General features: G+C 39.8%; 1 protein-coding gene across 6 annotated transcripts in view; it reads left to right on the top strand.

Annotated features, from left to right (window-relative positions):
• The first annotated feature begins 5,751 nt into the window (after positions 1-5,751).
• pcdh7b (protocadherin 7b) overlaps positions 5,752-23,602 on the top strand; it is a 141,016-nt gene continuing 123,165 nt past the window's right edge. For 5 of the 6 annotated variants that reach the window (XM_055211181.2, XM_055211173.2, XM_055211165.2 and 2 more), the window contains exon 1: positions 5,753-9,649. In XM_055211181.2, coding sequence (XP_055067156.1) covers positions 6,563-9,649 — 3,087 coding nt within the window. In that variant the 5' untranslated portion in view covers positions 5,753-6,562. Of the gene's footprint in view, positions 9,650-23,602 lie in introns of all 6 variants that reach the window. The other variant, XM_055211205.2, reaches the window with a different exon arrangement.

Below are 23,602 nucleotides of genomic sequence, written 5' to 3'. Positions count from 1 at the left end.
AGAAATATGCACTTTTAAACCACAACTTTTCACGCTGAAAGGTCACGGATGACGTATGCGAAACTACGCCCCAGTGTTTTCAAGTGTGGAGAAAGAGGACCGTTCCGACGTTGTACTATGTCAAACTATACAAATTAATGTCTTTGTGTCAGTTTATTGTTTTAAAATGGTCCACAAATTTGCGTTTCATATATGTAACACGTGACCTTTATACAGCATTATGCAATTACGTGAGGTTACGCTGGCGTGTCACAGGACAAGAAGTTGTACTTTAAAAGTGCATATTTTTTGTTTTTCTTGTCAAGGATGACGGTCGTTTCGCTAGATGGGACCCTTGTGCCTCGTTTGGGATCATTTGGAGTCCTTTGAAACTCCGTTGAAACTGCAATTTTAAACTGTTATGTGTTGGGGTCCATTAAAGTCCATTAAAATGAGAACAATCCTGGAATGTTTTTCTTCAAAAAACATAATTTCTTCTCGACTGAACAAAGAAAGACATCAACATTTTGGATGACATGGTGATGAGTAAATTATTTGGATTTTTTTAAAGTAAATGAACTAATCCTTCAAATTAGTTTGTGACATGTTTGTAAACATTTGGCCCTTACAACAAGTTCTGTACAAGCAAACTTGTACACACACCTGTATTCATTGTAATATGTTTATCTGTAAAGCTGTTTGAAACAATATTGGGAAAAGCATATACCAATATAATTCATTTGTAAGACAGCAACAAAAGATACATTAATAAGTGATTTTATGACTAAACTAAGACATCAGCTGACTACACACATTACTCCAATGACTAAGTCATTTAAATGAGCAATGTGTTTTACAAATCACTGAACAGAGCCCTCAAATGAGTCAGTTGCAAAGAACAAATCATACACATCATTTGCATTCGGCCATGTTAAGATCTACGGCACAAAAGACATCAGTTAGATTAATTCACAATGCTATCCTTGTCTTCTTAAACATTCTCCCTATATGTTCTGTCATTTCTACTGTATCATTGAAGACCAATGTGAATGGCTGACATCTAAAGGTCTCTGTCTCTCTAATGTGACTAACTTAAGGGTCAGCCAAACCGGATGGAATTTTTTTGGTTATAAATAGTTATAGCTGGAGGCTGCTGGAAGGCGATCTGGATTGCTTTTGGATTGTCTTGTCAGTCATGTGTCATAGATATGTGCAATAAAATTATTTTATATTACCCCCTTAGTGAGACTTTGTCTCTATAGATTTGTTTAATCCATTATGTGAATCTACTATATTTTAAAACTACATTCAAAGTCAGGAGTGTCCACATATTTTGGTTGCCTATGGGATGTTTGTAGCACCTACCAGGCTAGACATTTTATTTAAAGGGATAGTTCACCTTAAAAATGAAAATTCTGTCATTCTTTACTCATTTTCATGTTGTTCTAAACCTGTATGAATGTATTTTTTTGATGAACACAAAATAAGATATTTTGAGAAATGATGGTAAACACACAGCAGATAGTTGTGGTTTATGGTACCCATTAAATTCCATCATATTTTTTTATTCCTACTATGGAAGTCAATGGTCACTATCTGCTGTGTGTTTACCATCATTTCTCAAAATATCTTCTTTTGTGTTTATCAGAAAAAATAAATTCATACAGGTTTAGAACAACATAAGGATGAGTAAATGATGACAGAATTTTCATTTTAAGGTGAACTATCCTTTTAAGGTAACAGACTGTCATGGCTGAAATTATTTTTCTTAAAAATGTAAGAAAAACCGTCTAACAGATGTTTTATCAAGAGCATCACCTCTCGGCCTAACAAAATCACCAAAGTAGTTTTAGTTTCCTTTTGCTGGCCTGCAGAGATTAGGACTTGTTTCACCATTAATACAAAGTCCAAGTATGCGGCAGGTGTAAGTTACTGCCCACACATTTTATGCAGCTTCAGTGCAGTAAACAAAAGGAGAAAGATACAAAAGAGTCTGGGTTGCTAGGGGATTGTTATGGTTGCACGGCAAGGCAAATGACAGATTCGAGATATAAATGAAGCTTTCATGTGGAACGATGCTCAACTAATTAATTTCCAACTTACTAGTTTAAAGATGATACCAGTTGAAATGACCAGAAGATAATATCTGCTCCATCAAAGCGTTGATGTGAAGCAAATGCTTTTCCTTTTCGTCTGCCTTTCTCTTTGTTGAACTTTGAATAGTCTAGAAGGAATGCTTGAATAGTCTTTACAAAGATGCTGATGACAAGTTGTTGAGCAGTAATGGAAATAATGCTTCCACCGGTGTTAGTCTACATTAGCTCTAGTCTTTAAAAAGAGAAAATTAATTCTCAGAACGATTTCCATCACATTTGTAAAAGTTGCAGTGACACCTTTTATTGGCACCTCTGTAATATAATGTGCGGAAGCAAAGTTATTCTTGTCAGGTTCTCACTCCATTTCTCACATTCAGATTTGGCACTTTATTATCAATCATAGACAAATGTTTCTGTTTCTGGCCCCTTTTAACTTTTTACCTTGTTCAGAACAATATCAGCATTTATACTTACATTTTCTCAGAATTATTCATTTATTTTTATTTTAATGGTCAAAGTTAAAAGCATAAGGCTTTCTCCTGTGATTCAGACTGAAGGGATTTTTGCCATCTTTGAATTAAGAGGCAAGTTGACAGCCCCTCAAACCAGTTGTCAAGGCAACTACACTTTTATTTTGTTTTTTATCTTTAAAGTATTCATAAAGTTGTTCTAAGCTACAGTATACGCATAACTACCTATTCAGTTTAAAGGTGACATTTCACAAGACTTTTTGAAGATGTCAAATAAATCTTTGGTGTCCCCAAAGTACATATGTGAAGTTTTAGCTCAAAATACCATATAGAAAATAATTTATTATAACATGTTAAAATTGTCGCTTTTTAGGTGTGTGCAAAATGTGCCATTTTGGGGGTGTCCTTTGACATGCAAATGAGCTGATCTCTGTACTAAATGGCAGTGGCATTGTTGGATAGTGCAGATTAAGGGGCGCTAATATCCCCTTCTGACATCACCAAGGGAAGCCAAATTTCAATGACCTATTTTTTCACATGCTTGCAGAGAATGGTTTACTAAAACTAACTGGGTTGATATTATTCACATTTTCTAGGTTGATAAAAGCACTGGGGACCCAATTATAGCACTTAAACGAGGAAAAAGTCACATTTTCACGGTATGTCCCCTTTAAAAAAACCTGCACTTTAGCTCAATGTCAACAAACTGTAATGTACATTTATTCTTTTTTTTTTTTTTTTGCTACATACCCATTATTTTTGCTCTGTACTTATTGACACTCTATCTGACATGTGCCTTGTATTTATATTTTTATATATTTATCTGTAAAAATAATCAGTTTTTTTAATGTACAGTATAATTTGAATAAAGCTCTCCTGTTAGTGTTTAATGTGTTTGTTTACCATGTAGTGTTTAAAGTTACCTGGGCGTGAGAGTAACTCAATTTCAATCCTCTGTGTGCTGCACATTTGGCAGAATTGGCAATAAAACAGACTTGACTTAACTGGCATGTGAAATTGTTTTAAGGACAGTAGTTTTTGTATCTTTTTCTGTTTTTAATCAAGCAGTCTTTAGATGTTTCATCATTAGCACTATTGGGTGTAGCTGCCAATTACCTGATATTGTCTGATATTATTATATAACTTATTATACGATATAGATTTAGTCAACTATTATATGACTACCAGTATAGCACTACCATCAGGCTTTAGGAATCAAAGGAAGCCCATAACATGTATTATTTGCAAAAATGCTGATTCGATTTGATTCTATTTATTATACATTACGACCCAGTAATGTCCTCTATACTTGCAACCCCAGTGCCTGTTTGCTGGTGCAATTTTGTCTATATTTACAATTTACAGTTTTGCTTTAGACATATTTCCTAATTTTTTTAAAAACTTTGCTAAAGTTATTGTGAGCAATGCATCTGCACAGACTATTAATGCATAAAGTTTTTAATTGCTGACCCAAAATAATAGGCCTACAGCTCTATCAAATTAAGAGACTACACCTCACCTATTATTTTCTGTAGTGTCATTCACTATGTCCTGCGGTAACTGTATGCCTATTCTCATCAGAGTATCACTCATGCAGGGTTGCAAATTAGAATATTTTTTGCTTTATATGTTTTTAGGCGTTTTCAATTACAGACACCATACTAATATTGTGAATCTTTTTTTTCATGTCAACTGGAGCCTATTTGAACCTGAAACATCCACTAGAGAGGAGCCTATAATAAATTGCTTTATATTAAAAAATTGACCTCTTAACTTCCGTGCACTCCACACTAAAAAGGGTAACACCCTCTAGTGGCTTTTGAAAGCACTCATTTCAAATGTCATTAACGCCCTAATGAGTGACAGTCCTTTTAAATGAGAAACGGACTGGAGGGAATAGGAGTGAAAATGGTGCCCGAATTTGACTCTCAAATTGAAAGGGAGTTCATATAGACTGTAGCCCATGCAAATACCAATGAGAAACTCGGCTCTATACATGCTACACACATCCAGTGCAACACACTGACTGTACATATGCAGTAATGACTAATTTGCTCAGTATAATTACAAGAGGACAACAGAGGGCGCTGTGTAGCGACAATTGGCGCTCTCTTCACATTACGACTAGCGGGGGCTTCTGCAGGCAACAGCTCCGGTCCAACTCATATACCCTCACCGCACGTTGGGGATACAGTCAGCATTCAGCTGGGCACAAACTGCACACTTACAAACATGCCCTAAATCCTTCCCCTCTACATTTGAAAGTGCAAATAAAATAATCCCAGTTGGAACTGTTGCTGTTTAATCTCCTTGCCATGTGCTGCAAGGCAAAATGTGGATTCGCAGGACACTACCTAAAACAGATGTATAACTAGGGAATATAACATAGCAGCTCCTCGCTGTGCATTTAATCTTCTCCATCAGATTTCTGGTCACGGAGGGAACCGAGAGAGTCACCGCACTCACCGGTGAGTCAACTGAGCGTCGCTGTCCGTGGTGCCTTTTCTGCGCAAAAAGAACAGATGGAGAGTCGTAGCCTAAGTGTGAAGTAGTAGAGGAGTACATCGCATACTTACTCGTGCGAGGAGAGAAAAAAATCTCACCACAAACGACCACACACATTTTTACAGAACGAGAAAGCCACAAGGGGCAACGAAACCGAGACGATTTAGGATACGCGGAATGGAATAATGAATAGTTGGGTTGCACGGACCAATGAGAGAAAGAAAAGGTTTTAAAAGATGTTTTATGCGACCGCAAAATGAAACTTCGATAATAGCGAGTGGATTGTGGCTTTTAAAATCAATGCATTATTTCTAATGATGCTGGACACATTTCTCTTTCTCAACAAATTGACTTGCATGCGACTATATAAGGCAAGAAATGCGTTTGCCATGTATGATCCTCGATTTAACAAGCAAAGCTTTAGTTATTATATCACATAAACCAGCCGTAATAAAACAGCTTAAGCCTCTCGATCAAGCTGGTAAATCTCCCCACGTCTCCTAACCCATCGGTCACCAATTGGTGATTTATGGTTCATAAGTACAATTTTGCAATAAATTATCCTTGTGAACCAAAAAGAGGAGAACACTAAAACTAAGCGATCAAGTTGAGCTTTGTTTGTCGCACAGGGAGCGCAGCACGAATGGGTGGAGAGAGAGAGAGAGAGAGAGAGAGAGAGAGAGAGAGAGAGAGAGAGAGAGAGAGAGACTCGCGCGCCGAGTGCCGCAGATACACACGCGCTTCTGCTGCAGGTGAGAGGCGCGCGCTGGACATAGGGACAGTCCTCGCGCTGGAATTTTAATGACACATTCCTAGCATCTCAGCCGGGATTATATCTCAATTTTTGTTCAATTTTGTATTTTGCCTTAACGTTGAACAACACAGTGGCACTGCGGAGATTTTTGTTACTCTCTCTAAAGCAAGTGAGAGAACTATTAGACATATAGTGGACTGGAGAAATCTGCGCGCTTCTGTGCACAGACCAGGCACGCTGAGAGGACAGATTATTTGCGGTTTATATCCGTAACACACGGAGCGAAGAAGTTCGCAACCTCCAGTGATATGTTACATTTCGTGTGGTGGGATATCATCTGAGTCAGACAGTTCAGACAACTGGATTTAAAACGAGTTTAATTGATTTCGCAATGGATTGAATTTCTGGCTTTGCTGCCATAAATGAAAACACTTTCGGCGATGTCAAGTCATGGCAAAGACGGAGTAGTCTCAGCAAGTAATTTCTGGCAAGTTAACATTTAACGCATTTTGTGAGAGAAAATGCATTTATCTAAATGTCGTGTATATTTTTGAAGGACAAATCCATGGATAAAACGGAATCTTAGAGGAGAAAAGACAATATGCGCTGTTCCTGACTTCGGTTACCTCAGTGAGCTATCCGGTCGTGAACACACATGAACTGAGAAACAGGCGGTTTACGCCAAAGAGACGATTAATATTTGTTAGACAAATAAAACAAAATCAACGCATTTTTATTGTAATAAACAGCAAGGAACAATGAGGACGACGGCACTTGTGGACTGTGTAAGCTACTGCTTTCTTATTTTGCAGCTGCTGAGTCAGCCCGCAGCCAAGCAAGTGCTCCGGTACCGCCTGGCTGAAGAGGGTCCCGCCGATGTCCGAGTCGGTAATGTAGCCGCGGACCTCGGCATAACTGCTGGCATGGACGTGACTTTCACTCTCGAATCCGGTTCTGAATACTTTAAAATCGACAACATGACCGGAGACCTGAGCACGAACGAGCGACGGATAGACCGCGAGAAGCTGCCGCAGTGTCAGATGATTTTTGACGAGAACGAGTGTTTTATAGATTTTGAAGTGTCCGTGATCGGACCCGCGCAAAGCTGGGTCGATCTCTTTGAGGGGAAAGTAATTATTTTAGATATAAATGACAACACGCCATCGTTTCCCTCTCCTGTTCTCACTCTCTCAGTCGAGGAGAACAGACCGATTGGCACACTTTATCTTCTGCCCACGGCCACCGACAGAGATTTCGGAAGGAACGGAATAGAGAGATACGAGTTGATTCAGGACAACGCCGATAGCTCCGTCAGACGAATGGGCACTTCAGGCACCGGCGGTGTTGACACTCACACGGGAAAGCGGAGATTTGACGACGGCGCGAGCCGGAGCAGCGTGTTTGAACTTCAAGTTGCTGACACCACAGACGGCGAGAAGCAGCCGCAGCTTATTATCAAAGGCGCGCTGGACAGAGAGCAGCGCGACTCATACGAGCTGACTCTGCGTGTTAGAGATGGGGGCGATCCCCCACGCTCGTCCCAAGCCATCCTTAGAGTCATGATCACTGATGTCAATGATAACACCCCACGTTTCGAAAAAAGCGTATATGAGACAGACCTGCCAGAAAACAGCTCCCCTGGTGCCCCCATCCTCCAGCTAAAAGCGGGCGATACTGACGTTGGGGTCAATGGACAGATCGAGTATGTGTTTGGGGCAGCCACAGAGTCAGTGAGACGTTTGCTGCGGCTGGACGAGAGCACTGGCTGGCTCAGTGTTTTGCATCGAATCGACCGTGAAGATGTGAGCCAGCTTCGCTTTACGGTCATGGCACGTGACCGTGGTCAGCCCCCTAAGACCGACAAGGCAACAGTGATTATCAACATCAAGGATGAAAACGACAACGTTCCTAATATTGACATACGAAAAATCGGACGCATTTTTCTTAAAGACGGTGTGGCCAATGTGGCCGAGGACGTCATTGTTGACACCCCCATTGCTCTGGTCCAAGTTTCAGATCGTGATAAAGGGCCAAATGGTATAGTGACGTGCACTGTAGTGGGTGACGTTCCGTTTCAGCTCAAACCGGCTAGTGAGGTCGAGGGTGAGATGAATAAAAAGAAGTACTTTCTCCATACGTCAGCACCACTTGATTATGAAGCAGTGCAGGAGTATAATGTGGTCATTGTTGCTGTTGACTCAGGCAGCCCTAGTCTCTCTAGCAACAATTCCCTTATAGTGAAAGTGGGGGACATGAATGACAATCCACCAGTTTTTAGCAAAAGCACAGTTGAAGTTTCATTTTTTGAGAACAATGCTCCTGGCGAGCGTGTAGTGACAGTAGTGGCCTTAGACGCAGACAGTGGCAAAAATGCAGAGATCTCATACTCCCTGGACTCCTCTGTGAGCGGAATATTTTCCATTGATGAAGACACGGGTGACATCCGTGTCAACACTATACTTGACAGGGAGCAGACGGAGAGGTACGAGTTCAAAGTTATCGCCAAAGACAAGGGCATGCCTATTCTGCAGGGCTCAGCCACGGTGGTCGTCATGGTGGCAGATAAAAATGACAATGAACCAAAGTTTATGCAGGATGTCTTTACTTTCTACGTGAAGGAAAACCTCCAACCCAACAGCCCTGTTGGCATGGTAACGGTCATGGATTCTGATAAAGGACAAAATGCGGACATGAGTCTATACATTGAGGAGGAAGAGGACATTTTCTCCATTGACAACAATACAGGCACCATTTACTCAACCATGGCTTTTGACCGCGAGCAGAAAACCACGTATTGGTTCCGTGTCAAAGCTGTTGATGGAGGTGATCCTCCTCGGTCTGCTACGGCCACCGTGTCTCTTTTTGTAATGGATGAGAATGATAATCCTCCCACTATTACTTTTCCCATGAATAGCTCATACACGCTTCTCCCCCCCTCTAGCAATGTGAGAACGGTGGTCAGGACTGTCTCGGCGACCGATACTGATACAGGAGTCAATGCTGAGCTGAGCTACAGCATAGTCGGAGGCAACCCATTTAAATTATTTGAAATTGATACAGTAACTGGTGTGATCTCATTAGTTGGCAAACTAGAACAGAAACATTTTGGCCTCCATCGTTTGGTCGTGCAGGTGAATGACAGTGGCGTTCCATCACAAAGCACAACCACACTGGTGCACATATATGTCAACGAAACGCTTTCCAACTCGACTGTTGTGGAGGCGCAGATTGCCCGAAGCCTTGGTACGCCACTCAATGCTGACATTGCAGGCGACCCCAACTATGACTTGGGAAAGCAACGGCTAAGCATTGCCATCGGGGTTGTGTCAGGCATCATGACGGTCATTCTTATCATCCTGGTGGTAGTCATGGCCCGCTACTGCAGACCCAAGAACAAGAATGGCTACGAGGCAGGAAAGAAAGACCACGAGGACTTCTTTACACCTCAGCAACACGACAAAAGCAAAAAACCCAAGAAAGACAAGAATAAGAAAAAGTCTAAACAACCTCTATATAGCAGCATCGTCACTGTTGAAGCCTCCAAGCCAAACGGGCAGCGCTACGATGGCGTTAATGAGAAACTGTCGGACAGTCCAGGAATGGGCCGCTATAGATCTGTCAATGGCGGCCCCGGAAGCCCAGATCTTGCCCGGCATTACAAATCCAGCTCACCTTTGCCCACTGTTCAGCTGCACCCACAGTCACCCACGGCGGGAAAAAAGCACCAAGCTGTTCAGGACCTGCCACCGGCGAACACATTTGTGGGCACTGGAGATAACATATCCATCGGATCAGACCACTGTTCTGAGTACAGTAGCCAAACCATCAACAAGTACAACAAACAAGTAAGAGCATATCTTAATATTGAATTAATGATATCACTTTTTCATATTTTAATGTTCAAGGTTTTTCTGAGTGCCTACTATTCAGCCTACACTGTAATATTATCATGCTGGAATTATGTATTTTTATCTATTGTGTAGCTTATTTTTAGCCGATACATTCGTATCCCTATATCGACCTGCTTTGTTGTAGAGTGCCATTTAGATGTAATGCTAAAAGTGCAAGGAGTGCTAAACTCAGGGATATCACATTCGCCAGACCACCTGAAGTGCACAGGCCACACTGCGGACTTTTTGCATGTCTGTTACAGCATAGTTGCAGGGCAGATGTGGGTGTTAATTTCGTTGACCTCTGTCTGTATGCGCGTCTCAAGATCCAGGGATCACACATGGCTCCGGTTCACAGCTATTCCATCTCAGCAGTAGGTTTGCAGCTGGAGTATGACCCAAGCACTGTTATCAAAACATACTACTTTTGTCTCTTTCTGGGATAGGAGGATAGAGCAGGGGTGAAAGAGATGAAACAGAGAGGAAAGATTTAAAAAGGTGGAATGTTAGTTGCGGTGTCATGTTTAAACGTGCTTATCCGAACAGACTGGGAACATCTGGGCAGGAGGTTGCATTTAAAATTCCTATCTTTGGACCAATCGCGGACCTAACAGTGAAATCTTGCCCGATCACTCATTCTCTCTCTTATCTCACACCTTCTTATCTTTATTTTTACTCTATACCACTTTAACTCGCCTTTTTGCTTGGGCCATTATGTAAAATGCCCTTTGTTGCGGCAGGCATGAAATGACTTTCAATTTTCAGGGCACATGTGTGAAATAATCAATCCATATCATTATTGTCCCTGTCCTATGGAGCGCTTAGGGCTAGGTGAGGTTAATACAAAATGAAGTCAGCCCTTTCATTGTCCAGATTTGCCAGGAAAAGAACACTTGGCCTGTCGTTTCATGTGTTTTCTAAGGTGGTTAATGCATTATTGATTCCTATCTAACATGGTGTAAGTAGTGCCCTCCCTTGAATTCCAGAACAATGCCCTTTAAACACAAGCCGCAAGATAGCCTTCTCTCTCTCTGTCTCGCTTTCTCGGTGTGTCTCATGCACAAACACATACATCTTAATTCATTTTATAGGATTCTCTTTCTTGCATAGGCTCTCTGATTCATATGCAAGAATATATATATATATATATATATTTTATATACTTTTCTTTTCTGTCTGGATCATCTATCTAATATCCTTTTTTATCTTCCTACTCATTCATTCATCCGTCAATTTCAATTTTAGTGTGCATTATTGGCCTTGCAGAAACTGTACATTGGATTAGGCAATGCCTTTACAACATAGCCGTTTACAGGAAAATAATGCAGAAACAAAAACAGTAATGCGAAAAAAAAACATTCAGGACTTATGGAAAATGCATAGTCTATAATCTCTCTTTCTTTCTCTCTCTCTTTTCCTGCCATCTTGAGCAGCCCTCTGATGTGCTGTGTTTAGGTGTCTGCACTTCTTTGTGAAAGGACTACCGTTGCCAATGTTTCTTTCGGACATCTCATGCATATTTAAACACAGCCTCCATTTGCTTCCCCGGCACATGTATTGTGTGTCCGAGTACTCGGTTAGATAATTATTTATTTGCTTTTTATTTGAGAGCCGCAGTGCTTTCTAGACTCCATCCATTTGTTTGTCCATGCAGGCGCAGGCTGTTTCTTCATAGGGTTCTACAGTATTACCAGTTTGCAATTACAGCGTCCTTGGTAAGAGGCGAGATCAAGCCCAGTGTCATTACGGATTACTAGCAGCTCTTTAGATGTTTTATTGAGCATCATCAGGAGTAGCCAACAGACCCATTAAGATTGTTGCATATAGCGTAATAGTCTATATCAGATACGCTATAAGAAGTACTCAGTGAAATTTCATTTTTGAGTGTGTTTCCAGCTTGCTTTTGAAAGTAGAAGATCTGTGTTTTTGTTGATATTTTGATTATTATTTTGAGGTTTTGTAGCTTCCTTTTCATTTTCTCTGGTTTTCATTTATCATGGAGGAAAGTGTGGTACGCACACTCATAGTGGACGTATGCCATTTGATTGACTCACTGATTTAATGAGGGGTCCACTACTGTGAGGCAGCATGGAGGTTTAAGTAGAGCTTGGATTTATTTAATGTAATTGTATTTAATATAAGTGTCGTGTAAAATTATTATTAAGTGGGTTTCTGATTTGAAACGGTAGACTTGGTTATAAGCATTTGGTAAAAGTCATAAATCTCCATGCTAATGTAAATAAGATGCCCAAAACTTTTAGGTTGTGACTTTATATTTGGTCGATAAATAAGTGACATTGCGTTTGAGTCTTCTCACACAGACTTTTCATAATCTCAGAGATGTAGCCTTTAAATTAATGATGGTGAACATATAGAGGTATTAATAAAGATGTCTAGTAGCTGAATTGAAAAGCGTTGTTTCTCCGGTTTCTGGACAAGTACAATTTTTTCTTCACATCAGAATTCCCTCCGGTGAAGTCATCCATGAAAACTACCTGTGTTTTTCTCCTCGTGAAAAGGCCCGGCTCTTTTTGATCGTGTTTGATTTCAGTTCATGCGGTCTGACATCTGAGATGGTCTCTCTCTCTCTCTTTCCTCTTCCTCTCTCTTTTCTTCTGTCTAGTGGAGGAAAGGGTAAAGGAGACAGAGACTAGAAAGAGGGCCCTGTTAACTGGCTAGAGAAAGGTCTCTACTGTTCTCCGTTAGTGTGCATGTGTGAGTGTTGAGAGGGATCGAGTGCAGTGGCCTCGTAAATGTGTGTTCTGGTTTCATGTTACTTACATCCCCCTAATCTCCTTTTTAAACATGCACAGTAGGAAACGACACCACGGTGTTCGTCCCAGACAGGTAACCGGACAACACTGGCGATTCGATGTCCCGTTGCACATGGGACATTTAAGATGTCGTTAATTTAACTTAATGCAGGTAGGAGATGCCGTCTTCCTGCTTGCCAGTAAGGTAATATATCAAGGCCTTTTACGACACTCAACACCTCTTGCCCTTCTTGCACATTTTCTCTAAACTTGTTTGGTTGCTTGCCATTAATAGGCCTGTTTGAAGTTATTGGTTGACACAAATTCAGTTGGTGTTAATAAAATTTTGCAATGTTTGGTGAGTGTAGCTGTTTGGTTCCATACAGTCAGCACTTTATTTACACAGAGGTGAATTTTCCTGAAGACATAAAGGCTGTTTCTCCAATGTTCACATTTATGCATTTGGCAGATGCTTTTATTTTTATCAGTATGTTCCCTGGGAATTGAACCCATGACCTTTTGCATTGCAAAAGCAAAGCTGTACAAATTCTGCTACAGGAACAATGAATCTATAATTGCTATTAAGTTAAGCAATTTATACAAAAATACATTTTGGGTTCAGTGTTTAATCATTTCCTATAATCTTCTGTTTTGTATGAGAGGGAATAAAATGCATTTTATAAACATGAGTGTCATGTACAGCAATTTTTTTTTCATCAAATATTGTCTGCTATTTGTACTTTGGATATTGTCCATATCCAATCTTGTCTGAGATTGTTTCATAACTGACAGTTTGTAAGTGGTTTTGAGGTCAGGTTTTGGTTAGCGTGACGTTGTTTGTCGTGGTTGCATGTGCTTTACATACGACGTGCCTCGTGGACCAAAACGTCATGGCACTAGATGTGTGCATCACAAAAGCTTTCCCATGCAAATAGTGATCACGCCTACCGTGTTTATGAGTTTGTGTTTGTTCTTTTACATTCGGCTCGTGTCACTGCTAGGAAACATCCACGCAAATCGCAGAAGCTGATTTTCATTAAACACAAATGTGTTTTTAGATCCTAAAAGTCACAAACAAAAGAAACCTGTGAATTTGCAAGCATTGTATTTCACATGAAATATTTTCTCAATAATTTAGTGGTTGGAGGGTTGAGAACTGCCTTAAAATCAATGAAGCAATTAGTTTATATTTACACACGGCAATATATTCTGTTCATCACAATACAGTACCGTAAAATTAAGTACAAGCTATCATGGTCACGTCGCATTAAATTACACGCCATGTGGTGGCACAAAATTGGTTGTGTGTGGGTAATGGAGACCAGGACAGAATTAGATCAGCTGAAGACTTGATTGCTGTGTTATTAGGCAGTTTGTCAGTTAAATGCCAGCGTTGAACGTCCAGTGCTGGCCGAATCTGTGACAGGTACAGATCTGATTCAAGATGACGCACATGCACATACAGTAAAGACAGACATTTACATTTATGCATTTGGCAGATTCTTTATCCAAAGCAACTACGTATGCTCTTTCACTAAGCTATACAGGAGCACCATACAGAAATGTATACGAATTCAAGAATTAATGCGGGTGTACCTCCTACCAGAAATTACCATATGCATATAATTAACCTGATTTTTAGCTAGATCATTAAATAAAGGCTGAACTGTGCAGATCCGCAGAGCTTTGAAATATAGAGGCCAACTCTTCATTTGCATGTACAGGTCAATGCTTAATTTGTGCCCAGTGTCTTGCATTGACATGGCCGTATGTAAAACAGTAATGTAAATGACCTTTGAAACTTTAGCTGGGATATTAACGCTGTTTTTGATACTGCGCTGGGTCAGCTTAACAGAGAAAACAGTTCGAAATACAGTTGCATTTCTTCCTTCTTTTTTGGAGTGCATTTTGTAGCGATTGCACTTGACCTTTTGAAAGTAGTGCAATGTCCCTTTGATTTTTTTCCCTCCATCTGTTACTGTAAGTAATCTATCCTTTCAGCTGCCTGTTGACAGCTTGATGTAGCTCAAGTGTACCAGGATTCGCTCTCTCTTATCCTCTATCATTGCCTCTCTTTCTTCGTTCTCCTCTATTTTTTCTCCATTATATTCTCTCCTGTAGTGGTTTGTTCTCTGTCGTAGGTCCGTGAATAGTCATGATTGAAGCTACGGAGATGCACTCGTAACGTTCATCATGCTAAAATGATGAAAGCGACGATTGCAGGTCGGAAGGAATGCGGCAGGGGCCGGAGCGTAGGGAAAAAGTGAGATCATCTCTTGATTGGTTGCCGCTGCGCTGATTGTAAGTGCTAGTGTCATCACCGTGTGTGCTTAACCCCCATCTGTACTTCAATTCTGATGGTGTCCAAACTCGCAGAGTGCACTAGATTATAACCCGTAAAGCAGAAACGCACACACACATGCTTCCAAGCTGTATCATTTCTTGCAGCCTTCCTAAGTGCAATATTGCATATTCTTGTCCTAAAACTTTCCATTTTCTGTCTTGTGTTTTGGTTTCTACATCATTGTATGCGTTTTACAGTGACTTTACTCCATTTACTGTGGTAAAATCAATAAACTATATGGCCTTGAGTGGCTTGTTTGTATAAAATGGTGGCAACAGCAGTATAAATAAGACAGCTCACCTCTCTCTCCACACCGGACGGAACTGAGCGTGCATTTTTTGTGATGCCATGTGCACATCTGTCTGTTTGTGTGCGTTTGTGTTATTGTTTCTGCTGCTCCGGCCCTGTCTGTGTTAACGCAAGCGGTGCTCACCACTTAGCTTTGTTACAGACTAACACAGGGGAATAGTTCACTGTCAACACAAAGAGCACAAACAGGGATCAAATGAAGTTCAAAATGACTTGCTTTAAAAAGTGAAACAGTGTGTTTTTATAGTGCCATGTTCATGTTTGTGGCCTGGGGCACGTCTCACAAAGCTGGTTTGAGTGGCTGCCTGGGTAAGTTTCAGCTTAGTTTGTGGTTTTGTTTGATTTTGACAACTCAGATCTTTGAAATTGTGGGTTTGTTATGCACACTTTGTTAGATAGGCCTCTGCTGTGGACATGGGTGGGCCTCTAATGTGAAAAAAAAAAAAATGAAACGGTTCTGGCAAACCATTTTACCACTGTACTGTCATAGGTTTTTCTCTGAGTGAAAGGGGATATTAAATATGACAGGAGGTTGAGAGGAAGATTGAAAGAAATGTCAGCCATACAGGAAGGTAATATCGAAGGATGTATTACATTTTACCACATTACATAAGAATTATTATGGAAATATACTTTTTTTAAATAATCTACCACGATAAATCACTTACAATAGCAATATGGTGTATTAAGAAATTAAATGGTGTCTATTTTGATTTGGCTTTAATAATTTGCAGTGAAGTGTGAGGTAATCCTCTTTGCAGTTTCTGTGTATTCTGATAATGTGTATACACAGACCTGACTTTTGTGTTGCAGTGTGTGTGTTTGAGGTTTTTAGACTCAAATATAAGGGATAGCAATGCGATATTTGCCGATGCATCAAACATTTCTTAGATGCAATTACGATTTGATTTGGTTAATTTATTAATACTTTAATATTACGTGCCTTGTTAAGCAGTTACATTTAATAACTTGCGGATGCAACCAAAATATTTAACATTAATCTTTAATTAAACTTAGCAACAAGTTTAACAAGCAATAAGAAAAATAAACTTTTTTTTAATGAAGAAAAAAGTCACATAAATTATAAATATCTTTAGTGTTTCAGCTGGTTCTGGCAAAGGTTTTATGCCAATCTGTTTATCCAATCCGTTTTCCAAATACAAAATTTTCCAAACCCACGATTTGCGTCCGATAGCAGTCACAACGTCTTCTGTCTCTTTCGATTTGTTTTCGCTGCTACAACCGCTTGTTTGCTGCATTGCATTCTAAGGGTGTGACGGATCACAAAACTTACGGTTCGGATCACAGCGCGGTTTTTGAGGCACGGATTGGAAAATTTTTCGGATTACCAAAAAAAAAAGGTCTAATGATAAATAAAAAAATAGCAAACATGTATAAAAAAGAACAAAGTTGCACATTAAGTAAGGTCTAAAATTTTCACTAGGTACAGAATCAATCAATTGCATAAATTAAATTTATTAAAATTATTTTTTTTTAGAACTACATAAGTGCTTTTCTCTTTGTCTTGGGTTGTTTGATTAACATTAATGGCATAGACTTTAGTAGGTTAATTGAGATTACTGTCTCTTTAAGATAAGCACGGACTAAACTTAAGACATAAACTAAAGTTTTTATTCAAAAAAGGATACTGTGGAGATCATTTTGTTTGTATGTGCCCTGTCAAGAAAGGTTTCATGTTCGATCGCTTTTTGAAACGCGTCTCTTCGTGTGTGCACTTTTGAGAAACTTTACGTTGTTTTTTATTGCTCTATTCACCAAATTTATTTTAATCGACCACAGTATGAGGCACAGTAGTGCAACTCTCTCCATAGTCTACACATCAAGAGTTCTGATCTTTGAAGGGCATAGGGATGATCACATCTGATTGGAGCTGGACCAGACAACTGCTCACTTTAGAGCCTTTTTGTGGTTAAATTGTTTTAAATCACTTGAATGTTAACATTTGCAAGCCTTTAAAACACTTAAAAAATAATTAACTTTCTCTATATAAATTTGCGTATTAATTCGCGAAGAGCGAGTCGAACCGTGGGTCGTGATCCGTATGGATCACGGATCAACTGCGATTTGTAACAGCACTGTTGCTACACTTGCTGACACTAGCACACGTAAATAAACAAAAATGTGCACTTTGGTGGAAATGCATAGATTTTGTGTGTGGAATCGATGCATCGATCTGTACCGATGTATTGTTACACCTCTTAATAAGGCACTATGTACAATAATGCACACCAATAAGGACCAACAGCTTAATATTGCAATATTGCTGTACAGTTTTTGGCTTTACTGTAGTTGTGGGTCCATACTGAAACATGTCAAAACATCTGAAGTGGTTAAAAGTCTCATAAATCGTCCAAATCATGTTAACTTTAATAATGACAGCAGGGTTGTGTGAGAGATGGGTTTATGGATACAATTGGGGATAGATGATATGATTAGCCCGATATGAAGTCTTCGAGATGTCACAGTAACACAGTGAAACAAATCTGCTCATGTGTGCACTGACATCTAAAAGCGGAAAATGTACAGTAATTTTCCAGATGGTTTTACAAAATGTGACCCAGATCTTTCACCCAAGGCACAAAATCACTCATATACCTGCACACCATCCGTCGCCAGACGTTTGTTTGGTTTCTCAACATTTGCTCTGCCCCAATGTGAAGCATACGAGTGTGAGGGCCTTAAATATTAAGTGAGTTGTGATCTCTTGACTGCATAAGTGGAGATTAAACACCAGGGCCGGTATAAATAATGCAGAAAGTCTTACATATTTGTGTAAAGGAAACTGCTTCTCATCATCGAGACCTCATTGGTATGGAATAGAGATGCGGCTGAAGTCAAACGGATTCAAAAGGAAGGAAATAAGTAGTGCATAAAACAGACTAGGGTCTGCCAATAGGGATCCATTTCTTTTGCCACAGTGTCATTCGGCGAGCTGCAGAAAGAGATTACAGCTGTGTGTGTGCATGTGCGTGTCCAGTCTGTTCCCAAATGAGATTATGTGTATGTGTGGCGCAGGAGAGGGAAGGTTCAGCGGCCATCCATCAAGTTGTGGGAGAGCCGTGTGGCATTGCATCTCAGGAGCCAGAGCAAGGCCAAGGTGTGTGTGAGTGAGTGTGTGTGTTTGTGTGCGAGGAGAGAGAAAATTCGCTGCAACAAGGGTCTCTACGGTTCAGCCATTCCATCACAAGAACACTGTCACTTAGCTACATGCGAGGAAAGGTGTCTGTGCGTGTATGTGCGCACACTCGATTCCCAGTGGGTCTCAGAAAATAAGAATGCTCAGAAAAAAAACAAGAAGTGGAATACAAGCAAAAAATATATCTTGGCAGCTCTCAAAATACAGGGTTTTTAACATATATTTTTATTACAAAAATCCAGAGTGTTCACAGGTAGCAAAAAATATTCATTATCACATGCCACCTCACCCGGCTAGCCAGGAAGCATTATATCGATGAAAGGCCACCAAAAAGAGACCAGGCTATTAGTGTTGGCCAATATATCTTGTCAGTGCACGGATTGCAGTCCGGCCCTTGAAAAATGAAGGTCACGCTCGGGAGTTTATGAGAGGCTGTTATAAAATCAGCTGAATTATGGAGTCCCCTGGGCCTTTTCAGTCATGTTAATTTCAGACACAACGATGTGGTGTCCCCTCTCTCTCTATTGCCGTAGTGTTGAATAAGGGCAGGTGATTAGGTGAATTATATTGTGATTTAGAGTCGGTAATGCCATGAAAGTGTGCTTGTTCAGTCTGTGAATGATGATCGGGTGTCAGAGTCTGTGTGCATGGGTTGGAGTGATATCAGACTTTTATTATGGAAAAAACCTATGAATTGGTACAATATGGACTGCTTATTAAACTTGGAGCTGCCTTATTGCTTGCATACATATGGCAAAACATGCAGTTAAACATGAGCGAGAAGAGGTGTTTATTAATAGAAAAACTGAGAAAGCTCTAAAGTTTTACCAATGGGCTTTCGTGATGTAATGAGATGGTGATGACTTTGCTCATAAATATTAATTAGGTTGTGTTGATGTTATGTAACCTCAATGTACACTGTTCATTTACATAAGATACTTATGTATTTTTTTCAGAAAACCTTTAAAGGGGTGGTTCAATGGTATTTCATGCATTCTGACTTATTAACACAGTTATAGAGTTGTTTCCTCATGATAAAGGTAGGCAAAGTGTTAAAAAAGCAGTTGGACGTGTTACAGAGTATTTCTGTGCCAAATGCACTTCTCCAGCGTTCGCAAGTTTCAGAAAGTTTTTTTCGATTACGGGTCCAGCTGACGTTTAAGGGGTTTCTATACGTATCACTTCTTTTTATAGGCACTTCCCCCGGAAAACCACGCCCACACGTCAAACAGCGCACGGATTGTATTGACGCTAGAACTTGTAAACATCACATCACGTGACACGGCTTTGTTTAATTTCAAAACTCAACAATGGCACGAGAGAAGAAGTGTGTTTTTGGATGTAAGGAGAAGAAATCCAGCCTTATGGAAACAATGGATATAGTTTATTATTCGGGGAAGCAGCGGAGTTTTGTGTGTGTGTTTGATGTGCTGGATTTCATTGAAAAGTCCCAACTGGGTCACGAGTTGCATGCAGTAAGTAAAACTTCTGTCTTATGTTGGAAATAGGCGCGTGCATATCATATAAATGACACGAACATGTAGTGATTCATAAGTTAAACAGTGTTGTATAGTGTTGCATGACTCGTACTCGCTCCTCCCGCGGTAGTAACTCCTCCTCCTTCATTTTTTCGTACGATGTCGGAAAGAATCGGTAAAGCTAATCTTTCTTTTATAAATCTGATTAAACTAAAGACTCTTCTGAGATATAAATGATGTAATACTACTCTATAGGTACTCCAGATTAGAAATGCAGAAACAGCTTGTGCTATGTGAGCTTTAATATACAGTAGGATTAATACATTAAGGTTCTGTGCAGGCATATTCAAGTTCTTTAGAAAAGTCCCAGGCTGATTTTTGAGGTTTATTTTCAGACCAGCATTGCATTTGAGCAAATAATATTTTATTGCATTTTTAAATAGTATAAGTATGTATCAGATTAAAGTGCGTAACCTATATATTTTACTTTCAGATGATAAAATTCTGATTATAGGTGCAAAAAAGCATGTGGGGGAGTGAGGGGTGTAAAAGAGAGCAAACTCCTCTCTAATAAAGTCTTTTATGGGCAGAAAACAATTCCTCCTCAAGTATTGGGTCTATGGTCATTTAATTTTCACAAGCTAGCAGATTTATAGAGTCTACCTGAGCTCTCTGCAGAGACACTACCCTGAATTAAAACCCGTGATAGAGGATAAAAAATATAGAGCAAGAACGTTGTCTCCCTACATCCCATTTTCCTCTGCCCACCCCAGCTATATTTTCTCAGACCAGCTTCTGTAATCACTAGGTTGTGTACATTCGGTCATTCAACCCCTGTGATCTTAAATTTTCACAGGGACTCAACACCAGCCGTCCCGCCAGTATAATAACTGTCCCAGAGAGCCAAAGTCTTCAGTCTCTCTTGTTTTTTACTAGAGGGAGTGGGGTTATAATCAAAGCTTCCTCTGTGACTCTTCTACAACCAATTTACTCCAGAGGTGGGGGTCACTGCAACACTTGGACGTTATAGTCCATTGTGAATTACAGGTCAGGCCTTGAATGGTGGGAATGCCCAGAGGGGACAGAAATGTGCCAAAAAATAGCATCCCACCCTCTGCTCACGTTTTTATCGCGCTATTAGCAAGCTGCTAAATGAAATCCGTCATGGACAACAAAAACAAAATCCATTAGAGTAACTAATAAAAATATATATATATTTTGCCATATTGCGCACGGAAGGAAGATTAGAATGAAAGAGTCCCAAAGAAACTGTGGCTTTTCTTTAATCGATTCATTTTTAATCAGCGATTATTAAAACCCATTTAGATGTATTACAGGGCTATAAAAAAATTAACTATTAAAAAAGAAGTACATGATTTCTATTGTATAATGGTAGCCACGCTCTCTGTGGCTCACCATACATCTCAGGAATGTGCGTGGTGGAGTCTATAATAGATGACATTGTAATGGGCTATTCCTAAAAACCTCAAGCCGGTTATTAAAACCAAAGCCCTAATGCACAAGTATGGTGAAAGAATTGGCGCAGTCTTTAGAAGGACCCTCATTTTCTTGTCACGTGGTCCGCGTTTGAGGAGAGATTATGAGCCCATGCTGCTACACAAGAGGCAACACCCCCATACCTTCAGAGTGTGCCTGAAAGATTTACAGTGTGCCTTTTTATTATTCTGCACCCTTTGAAAAGACTCTCGCTTCCATCCTTCGCTCTTGAATGGAGGATATGACATTACCATCAGCGCCTTTTTGAACAGCACCACAGCGTTATCTGCAGTATTATCTGCACTTACATGATTTATTTAAAATGTGGGAACTTCTAGCATATAAGTCTCATGTTTATGCGGAAATCTAGAATATGTGGCTTACATGCATGTTACTATAGTAATGTAGTAGCTCCTCACTCCAGAATCTCTGTTATCATATCTTAAAGGAACACACCGAGTTTTGGGGATTTTAGCTTATTCACTGTATCCCCAGAGTTAGATAAGTCCATACATACCTTTTTCATATCTGTGTGTGCCGTCTGGCTGACGCACCCACCGCTAGCCTAGCTTAGCACAAAGACTGGAAGTAAATGGCTCCAGCTAGCATACTGCCCAATAAGTGACAAAATAACGCCAACATTTTCCTATTTATATGTTGGGATTTGTATAGTCACAGGGTGTACAAATAACAAGGTCATATGAGACACGGCCATCTTTTAACTGTATACATACTGGGAGCAATATTCTCAGAAGGCGAAGCACTTTGCCCAAGTAGCAGTGCTTCGCCTTCTGAGAATATAGTTTCTAGTATGTATATGGTTAAAATATGTCTGTGTCTTAAATGACCTTGTTATTTGTACACGATGTGACTATACAAATCAGAACATATTGTGAACATAAATAGGAAAATGTTTGCGTTATTTTGTCACTTATTGGGAGCAGTATGCTAGCTGAAGCCATTTACTTCCAGTCTTTGTGCTAAGCTAGGCTAGCGGTGCGTGCATCAGACAGAGTAAGGGGATGCACATGAAAAGGGAATGCATGGACTTATCTAAATCTGGGGGATACGGTAAATAAGCTAGAGTCACAAAAAGTTGCAGAGTTCCTTTAAAGGCTACCTAGATAGATACATACTACATATGTTACCCTGCCTGTGAAATCCTGGTTATGTTTGATAATCTAATTGTGAGATTAAGAGCATCAAAGTTTGATTTCACATTGATTTCAATCTTTGACATGGGCTTACTTAGTCAATATTAAAGATATCAAGGTTACATTTTTCACATAATGTTCTTTACATCATGTGGAATGATGATATGTTAATCATACTTTAGATGGGTTTTCACATGCAAGGTCACTTATATACTGTATATTCTATTTACATCTAATTTGATGTGACTAGTTGCTAGGTGATGGAGGAGACACCCACCTACAACTTGCTTTTGCTCATTACAATATTGCATTGTCAAACACTGAGAATGTTTGTGAACCAACTGGCTCTCAACCTTGGTGGCCATGCGAGCACTATGTTACATAATGACTGTTTGGCTGATGTTTGTGGCAGTTCTTTTCGCTGTTCCTCATAGTTTGTTGTCTATTTAAGGGGCCCTCTTTAGTGGAGTGCTTTTTAGGGCCACTGGTAATTTGTGTCTTTAGCGATCAGAGATCAGTCAATTCAGAGGATTCAATTAGCCGTGAGAGAGGGGCACTAGCTTTTACAGCGCGGGCACATAACTCAAACAAAGCACTTTGCAGACCTGGCTAGTTTTGTAGCTCTTGGCACACAAGAACGACTTTGCTAGCCAGCATTGTTGTTCTTTTCTTTTATACTACCATTATCACAGAGAGACAGCACAAGAGAGCAACAGAAGAAAGTTGCAAGGGCTATACATCTCGACAGTGTCTTGGAAATGCTTCAAACGTGGCGTTAAACAAGCCCATGAAACATTGTTGAGATGTGTGTTTACTTTAGATATGGACTATATTTTTACAGCCTGACCACCATAGTTGATAATAACAAATGATGTATGTGGCTTCAAAGAGACCATTGAAGATGCCAATGGTTAAAGCTTTGATGCTTTAAATGATAAATAACCATTTCAATCAGTGAGTAACCATATATATTTAACAAGTTATTATAGGAAGATATGAGGTTGCTTAGTTCTCAGTTACAGCAATACAGTAAATAAAAGTTAGTTATAATTTAATTTATTATCCCCTTGGGGAAATTTTGTTGCTTATGTTTCACATGCACCCACATAGCACAACAATACACATAATACAACATAAAAGAAAAACATAAAAATACACACAATTATCCCTGAGACCCGCTCAGGTGGCACATACACTGTGACCTTTATTTAACGGT

The sequence above is a fragment of the Misgurnus anguillicaudatus genome, chromosome 21 (assembly GCF_027580225.2).
Source record: "Misgurnus anguillicaudatus chromosome 21, ASM2758022v2, whole genome shotgun sequence".
In the NCBI taxonomy this organism is placed as follows: Eukaryota; Metazoa; Chordata; class Actinopteri; order Cypriniformes; family Cobitidae; genus Misgurnus; species Misgurnus anguillicaudatus.
The sequence above is the reverse complement of the archived record's forward strand: the minus strand, read 5'-3'. Positions and strand labels throughout refer to the sequence as shown.